Raw genomic sequence first — 8,626 nt, forward strand, 5'->3', positions numbered from 1 at the left:
ATGTAAGTTTGTTATAGATCTCTCCTTGTGATATGCTAAATTTTGAGTCAACTGACTCTAGACCTATGCAAATTTAGACATTCTCGAGAGTAAGAAAAAACGCTTAATGTAAGTAAATAAAAGTTTTTACCGTTTTGTTTTTGCTTTGTTTTTACACTTAGCTCTTTTCTCACATGGGTGTTTGAAGGATCTTTTACAGTGTCTTGCAGGTAGCTCAGCAGCCATAATTGTATGATTTCTGTGGCTAAATTTCATGCTGTCATGATTCCCGACAAAACATCAACACAGCGAATCCACTGACCACGTGGTACCGGGCCAAAAATACCAGCCAATCAGATATTTTGTAGTAGCAGCAGCGTCCTGTAAGCCAATCAGAAAAAATGTAGTGGGTTACCAAGCGGCTCCTGTGACTAATGCCTGTCATATGACTGTGACACCCATGGAGACAGTTACAAGGAACAAGATTTGGTCTTGGATTTGAAAAGAAAAGAGACCTTCTGTATCGAAGTTACTTTGGTACAAAATGGCTCCGACTCTTTTCCAGAAACTTTTCAACAAGAGAAATGCATTTTCGTCGCCGCCCCCGAGATGTGGCAAAGAGGACCCAGCTTTCAGGTAGATATTAATTGTGTGTACGTTCGAGGTGTGTGTGTGTGTGTGTGTGTGTGTGTGTAACGTTAACGCTGTGTGTACAGTAACGCATTGATGACTGTTCGCTATGGTGGTTGGAAGCATTGATTTTGACGTAGTGAATGTTCTCAACTTGGAGTCATTTTACAAATTACGTTGTGTACTTTTGTGTAAGTTATCTGACTTGAATGCAGCAACGTGCAGTCAGACGTGGGATACGTGTTGTGCTTGTTGGAGAGCTTGGCTAACACGCTATTGCTAGCATTAGCTACCAGACGTTAGCGGGACTCCTGCACATGCTGCCGCTGTGTGACTCGCCTCGGGTTATCTTATTAACTAGCACTTTTTTTCTCGTTCACACACGTATTGCTGGTCATGTGTCGTTAAAAACAAACGGACGAGTTTACAGTAATTGCTTCCTCTCCATCTAATCTGTATCATCGCTTAGAAGTTGCAGAAGCAATGCTTTGCTTTCGCCTTTGTCTCCCCCGTGTCCCCCCTATGCGTTTCATTGGTAACTGCAGTTCAGCCTGCATGATAACAGGACCGCAGCGAGGCATCCGTGAGAGCAACAGTCACGTTCTTGTCGTCGCTTATCGTGAGCTATTGGCCCGATAAGCTGGAGCACAAGTAACGTTACAAGTGTGGTAGTGTAGTCTCCGCCAGTGCCGTCAGATAACAGAGGAGGACACAGTGTGCTCTCTGTCCAAGCACATGTGATCACTTCAGTCGGCCACTGATGACAGACAGGTCCGCGGCAAACCGAGGTCCAGCCTCCGCAGACAGACTGTAGACCCAGGATGCACAATGTGAAAACATTTACGGTTATCGCCTTTGTTCAGAGCTGTCGATACGGTTGTTTCTTGTTTTATGGAAATGTAACCACATGATTAATTTTGTGTTACCAAACAAATCCTTCCATAATATTAGGGTGCAACAGTGATGCTTAGTTCAGTAACAATATAGAACAAGACAGTACTGTGCTGGTTGCAGGTTTCTTAAATCCACTAAAGCCGATAAGCAGGAATTTATTTAAAAAAATATATATTTGTCCTGTTTTATTTCTGTGTCAGGCCCCTTTGCACAAAATGCTTTGTATTGTTGCTCCAAGCAATTATTTGATAAAACTCCTGTTAACAGTGACCTGTTGTAAAGCAGCCATTGTCCGATCCTGACATGTATATCACAGTGCTGGTCATGCCTAGCAGAAGGTACAGCAGATTTTTGAGTAAATGTAATATATGCATTATTCCTGTATTTTGCTGAGAATATACAGTTACAGCATGATGTATAATGTTACTGGAAGCAGTATAAGTACTTGTTTTTGAAATACCAGTAGGTCAAATTAAGCACTTCACTGAGCTGGCCTCTGGGATCTTGAGTAGACTTTCAGTTTATCTGTGTATGTTCCCTCCCTGACCCACATTCTAAGTTGGGGTCTGATGCCAGGGGGAAAGTGCTTTTTTTTTTAGTTTTAAATACACTTGCGTTGGACAGTTTTGCTCTGATTGTCACCCATGGTGGATAGATATACCAGTGAACCTGGAAGCTCATTTCATTGTGGTGCTTCTTCCACTTTGGCCCATGTCTGTGCTCATGCCATAAAGGTGCCCTGTACCCAGTGATATAAATTCTATGCGTGTGTGTGGTTGGCTTTGATCTTAGAGCCAACAGACAGGCAGCAGGCGGCTCTGTGAACTCAGCTGTGCTCTTCATACCTCTGAGCTCCCCCGTTCCTCAGGTATGAACTGCTCTGGAGAGTCAAAGGCAAGTTGTTTGAAAAGAAGAGAACATCTCAGTGTTAAAGTGGAGGGTGAGAGAGGCAGAGTGGATCCAGTCAGAGGGGAATGACATAGTTTTAATAAAGCCTTGGATGATGGGAGAGGACAAAATAATGTAAACATTGGGTGGTCAGGTGTTACGCAGACAGCCTTGGAGGATAGACAGATGAGAGGATAAGGTGTAACTGGAGATGAGGGCAGTCACAGTGTTCTTAACCTCAGTTAAGTATTAATGTTTTAAAACCACAGCAGACCTACCAACATTGTATTTGTTTGCACTCAGCACTACTTATGTAAGAAAGCAGATGTTATACACATCTGACTAGTTGTTCCAGTTGATTTCAGCTGAGACTTTGAAGACACAAATTTCATGATGTTTCGGGTTTTACTCAATCTGAGTTCTCAGGCTAGATTTAATTTATTAGAGCTAGACCAGAACATAGTATACTGTAGTATATCAACAGGACTGGTATTACAAGCTTGCTTTGCTGATTGCTAATAGATTGGAGATGATGTGTATTGGGGATGGTCAGAATAATACATGTAAATATTCATAAATACACTTAAACAGTGTAGTTTATCCAGTGGACTCTGTAGTCCCTGAGCGGAGGGAGCATATGCACAGAGTGTGTTTTATATTTTATAATTTCATCTGTTTTCCATCCTGGCTGCCCTGCATAATCCGTCACCCAACGCTGTGTGACAGCACAGCACTGTGCCCTCGAGAATACCTCAGAGGTCAGCAGGTTGGCTGCCCTGGAATGAAAACCTAAAAAGCCTCTCCTGTTTCTCTGGCTGCTGCACCTGATCAGGGATAGCATACTGTACATAACACCGCGAGCTCCTGGCTCATCCTGTAGTCAGTCCGTGGCCTGAGCCAACGGCTTTGTCCTCATCACCCACACCCGGACTGCTGGTTCTGCCTGCCCCCTGTCACCACAGCCTTCTGAGGAAACAACCATGCTGACGTGGGCCAAAGAGCCCAGTATGTGTTTGTGCTGAGATTTCTACATGACAGTGTGTCACAGAGAGGTGGTGCAGGCAGCCTTATTAGTTTTTTTTTACATGATTTTGTTAAAACCTCATAAACCTAATTCACTTGTTTAAAAAGGAGTCGCGATATCTGAATTTTTACTGAGGTTTTATACACTTCTGATCCATCAGAAGTGATTCGAGTAGAAAGTTTCCAACACATAAAGAGGCAAACAGGTGATCTACCTGATTTAAGCAGCTGTTTGTGGTGATTAAACTTCAAATGCGGCAAAGGAAAAAATAAACTTGAAGTGTAAAACAGGGGTCCAGTGTGGCAAGACATATTTGATGGATTGGAAGTCTAATGTACCCTAAGTCTAACAGACCTGCAGATAAACGCTGTGATGGCAGCATCACAGAGATAGTTATGTCTGTCCACTGCTTTTACAGTGAGAGCATCGTTTGTGCATAAGGTGTTTATTTTGCAGTGTTTCTTTTGAAAAAGGTCTTTTGCACCTTTAATTAAATTTGGTCTCAAAATGCGAGTAATCACTCACATTTTCCACTGTGGTAAACCTTTCACTTCTCCATACTGACTCACAGATCACTTTTCTATTTTGCTACAGAGTTCAATGAGCTATCACTTGTCACAAAACGGACCACAGTCAATTTATCAGGAAAGGAAGTTCCCGCTCTTTCTTCCAATTTGTCCTCTTTGTGAAGACGGCAACACAAGGGAGAGGGGAACAAAAAGAGCAGGTGTGACTCTCTTATCGCAGTGCTTGCTGGCAGTCAGCACTGTGGAGTTTCTGCCATTGCTGCCACTGTACTGTCCAGCACACACTCTGCTCCTGCAATCACCTGACAGCCTCATGTTGTGTGAATTTAGTTCACCGCTATTCTTAGACCCTGCTGGTGCTGAGGGAGGTACCGAGAGAGGGAGAAGGCAGGGGAAAGACTGGTAGACTCGCAATGATGCCCAGGTAGGATTTGGTATTCTTTAACCAGGCTTATGTGCATCCAAGTAGGGATTGTAGTGCTAGCTAGCTAAAGTAGGTTTGAAAGCAGTGTGTGTGCTGTTGTTACCTTTTAGTTTTCATCTGCCCACAGGTTGGCAACCTGTGGACGGAACTTCCAGTTTCAAGACAGCCAGTAGTTTTTAGCATCGGCTGTTGTAGCAAAGACAGAGACTGATTTTATCATCATGCTAGGTCGTGTTTTAATGGGTTTATTATTGAAGCATGTCTTTTGTTTTTAGATAAGAAAATTGGCATCTGCCTTGTACGTGTTTGGTTGGAAATGGAGTTCAGAGTTGCTGTTTTTTTTATCTGTGGTTTTATATTTGATAACATTTGTTAAAGGAGATTCTGAACATTTCAGAGACATTGAGGCTACATGTTGAAATGTAACCAAAATAAACCGAGGTCTTCCTCAGGTTGTTCAAGGAGATAAATACGTGTGTGTGTGTGACCATTGGAGTGAGGTTTGATTCAGACAATCGAGGTCAAAGCAGTACAAGTACAGTATGTGAGAGTCATGAAGTCATGCGCTGCTTTTATGAATGACTCTCCTCTGTCAGCGCTGTGACTGTCACAAGCTCGCCAATGGGATACTTCCTCCTTTGCTCTCATTCTGCTTAGTCTTTCTTTCAGATGCTCTTCTGTCGTTGTCAGATGTTTTTGTTTGCCTTTTTGTTCTCTATGACCTTTCCTTTCATTATCTCTGCCGAGTCTCTCTCTGACTGTCTTCTAATGTTAGCTGCATTTTTTTTCCTGTCTTCATAATTATTTTGTCTTTTATTTTGTTGCTGCTCTTGTAAATTGTTGACTTCTTAGCTAGTCTTTTGGAAATATAGTTCACTCTGTTTGCTTTTGTTTATAAAAAGGCTCTGTCTTTGTTGCTGTGCATTCTGTCCTGTTTATTCCTTCTTCCTTGTGTCTCTCATTGTCTTTTCTCTCCGCTGTGTTTTAAACAAAAGGAGCAGTGAGCTTTGTGTCAGATAATAGTTTCTCTGTGGGGTGATTTGTAAATCAAATCAAATTTTATTTATGTAGCCTGATATCAGCTCAAGGGGATTTTCAGTCTGTACAGCATATGACATCTGTCCTTTGACCCTAGAAACTAAAAACACTACCAAATTATCAGGGGAAAAATGTAAATACATCAGGGTATCTTTAAGTGTTTAACCCATGAGCAGAAGAACACAACTTCTGAGCGTTGTACAATGACGCACAAAAGTTGAACACATTAAAAGCAACAGCAAAGTCAAAAAAAGTATTAATACATAACCCATGAAATTTTGCAGTTCATATGCAAGGAGGCATGTGTCAAAACAACAAACGAAGCTGCCATTCACCAGCTGATTAATATGACTCAGGTTCAGTCTACATCCAGAGGAGGGTGGCAGACTCGGGCTGGGTGATATACGTTGACTGATTAGATCCCTCAGCGTCCGGTTAATGGTGTCCCACTGAAGAATGACCGGATGTGGTCGTCAAGATCAGCTTGTATAACTGTGACAGTAGTTCCAGTAAGATAGAGCTGCAGTGATTAGTTAGTTAATCAAAGAAAGCTAATTGGATGGAAACTACTTTGATATTGGATTAACTGTTGAGGTAATTTCTCAAGCAAAAATGTCAAACATTTACTAGTTCATACTTCTCATCTTTGTAGTAAATGATCAATGTCGGTTGGGCAAACTACCGGTAAGCGATTTACAGTTGTTACTGTGATGGCCATTTCTCTCTACTGTTTGGCTAAATTAATGATCGGTTAATTGAGAACAGATTCATTGATAATGAAATTGTTAGTAGCAGCTCCAGAATGAAGTGCACAACTCCAAGTAGGAACTTACAGATCAGCTTTCAAATCACAACTATGGAATGAGACTGCTGAAGGTTTCTCACAGAAGTGATTCTTCTTAACAGCAGTGCCTAGTGTGCCAGTAACCTTTAAACTAAGAAGAACCAGCATAGGAAACCACCAGTCATAAACCTCAGTGTCAACAAATAGCTTTTTTTTTTTTGGTTCATTTGTGAGAATCTGTTACATACTGTTGCTTAGAGGTCAATAAACCCTGCTCTAGGTCCACAAGGAGCTAGTGGGGCTTCCTAAACAGATGGAGCTGGTTTTAGTAGCTACAGGAACATAGGAGGTGAAGAATACTCTGTGTTTCTCAGAGACTCACAGGTTTCTATGCGCTGATTTCCCTCCAGACACAATGAGAGTCGTGTTTTTCAGGCCTTAACATCTCTTCTGTTAGGTGGTATGATGACAAAAAGACACTTATTGATTGTAGTCTAACAATCCCTGCATGGGCTTTGTTTTAGTCTAATTGTCGTGGTAGGCCTCACCTGTCAAAGCACTCTGGAAGTCATTTTGAAACTTTGCAGGGAGAAACGATTTTACTGCATTATAGCAGTTCACTCCCACAATTTAAATTTGCTCTCCATTTCAATGGAAACCTCTTTTCCACAACTGTGCTTGGTAAATTGTAGATAACATGCATGGGAGCGTACACAGACCTCTTCTCTTGCCTGCCCCATTCACTTACTCACCGGAATCCCCTTTGCTGTCAAGGCTTACTGACCAACAATTGAAGTGCTGCTTTTGAATGTGGACTTGTGTGTGCTCTTTTGCTGGCACATGAGCTGGACTTAACTGATCCCCTGCTCTCCAATAAAAGGCTATATTTAGGTTCAGAACTGTGTCCATGTGCCTGACCATCCGCCGGATTACACACAAATCCTTGACTGTCTGTCTGTTGGTTCAGTCTCCTGTCTGTATAGCTCCAAATAAATCAACCAGGGCACTGAGGTTCCCCAAAAGCAGAGGGGATCGCCGGGGGGGGGGGACCTGCTGGTGTGATTGTCAGATATCCAGGTGTTTCTGGATGCAGGTGCAGATTGCCACCACATCATTCATACTGTTACTTGAGATGACCATCTCTAATGAGAGAGTGTGAAACCACATGTTACCTAGCAACAGCCATGGAGCTGAGGCTGCCAAAAATCCCACTTTTTTTATCTGTTGTCCTGGCAGAGGAAATGTATTGTTATGAAACAGTTTTAAAGGCCAGTTCACATAGAAAGTGTTTTCAGATGTGATTTTAACATCCATCACTCACCTGTCTCATGGAAGCGATATCAAATGTATCAGTGCTCACTGGCTGACAGTCTCCTGTCCATCCTTCCTTCCATCTAGCTGGCCACTTCCCCAGCTGGAGCCCAGCCAGATCAGGCTGATCGTGTACCAGGACTGTGAGAGGCGTGGCAGAAATGTCCTCTTTGACTCCAATGCCAAGAAGAGGAGCGCAGAGGAAACCCCCATCACTGTGAGTGGACCTGTCTGTGTTTGGAAGCTCATGCTTGGCTTTTTAAATGGTATAAAAATAGACGACAGTTCCAGGTTTTTTTTTTTTTTTTATGACTTAAGTTGATGCTTTAGAGTAGCTACAGCCTTGAAACTTAAGTCTTAAAACTTTACTTTAAGGTTTCTGTAATAGAAAATAAGTTGTGAAAATCTATTACAGAACATCTACTTTCCCGTGTCACTTTGTCTTTATTGCATATACCATTGTGCATTTTATGTTTAATTCAATCTCAGAATTTAAAATTTTTTATTGCCTTAAATTTGTGGAATCTGCAGAAAATGTGACCTTTAGATCTCACGGATGAGCAAAGGTAAGAGCAGGACGTGAGCACAAATGGAAAGAGTCACAGAGGTGTGACATCCAACAGGTGTCTTGTGACTCTCATGATATTCAGAGGACACAAGTTGCAGTTTACCCTGCAGGACGCCTCAGAGGGACTGTGTCCTGTTGGGTAGTGTGCAGTTCCTGTTTGTTGGTGTGTTAGTTATTCTGTCCATCCATTAGCTGTTCTTTTTAATCTTTGAGGGTCACTGTAGTTTGTTCCAGTGTGTTGGTGACATTACAGCCTGGACAGGTGGTCAGTCAGTCGCAGGCTTGATGCATAAAGATGGTCATTCACACTCAGTAAAACCTATGCATGATTTATTGTCACCAATTAACCCAACTGGTTAACCTGATTAGTCTAACCTACATGTCTTTGGACTGGTGGGGGACCCAGTGGAAACCATCACAGGCCTGGAGAGAGTCTGCAAACTCCAGACCACTGTAGCAACCTAACAAGCTGTACAACGTGAGCTTCCCAATACTGTTATCAGGTGTAACCTCACAGAATGAATGTGGGTCGTTCTGCTTTGCTTTTTCACTGCATTTT

At 42.3% G+C, this 8,626-nt stretch overlaps 1 protein-coding gene across 3 annotated transcripts in view; it reads left to right on the top strand.

Annotated features, from left to right (window-relative positions):
* The first annotated feature begins 371 nt into the window (after positions 1-371).
* Positions 372-8,626, top strand: part of fnip1 (folliculin interacting protein 1) — a 32,257-nt gene continuing 24,002 nt past the window's right edge. For 2 of the 3 annotated variants that reach the window (XM_020611965.1, XM_020611967.1), the window contains exons 1-2: positions 372-615; positions 7,587-7,716. In XM_020611965.1, the coding sequence (XP_020467621.1) occupies positions 524-615; positions 7,587-7,716 (222 nt within the window). In that variant the 5' untranslated portion in view covers positions 372-523. Of the gene's footprint in view, positions 616-4,234; positions 4,367-7,586; positions 7,717-8,626 lie in introns of those variants that run through there. The other variant, XM_020611966.1, reaches the window with a different exon arrangement.

Source organism: Monopterus albus, unplaced genomic scaffold (genome assembly GCF_001952655.1).
Source record: "Monopterus albus unplaced genomic scaffold, M_albus_1.0 scaffold119.1, whole genome shotgun sequence".
Classification (NCBI taxonomy): Eukaryota; Metazoa; Chordata; class Actinopteri; order Synbranchiformes; family Synbranchidae; genus Monopterus; species Monopterus albus.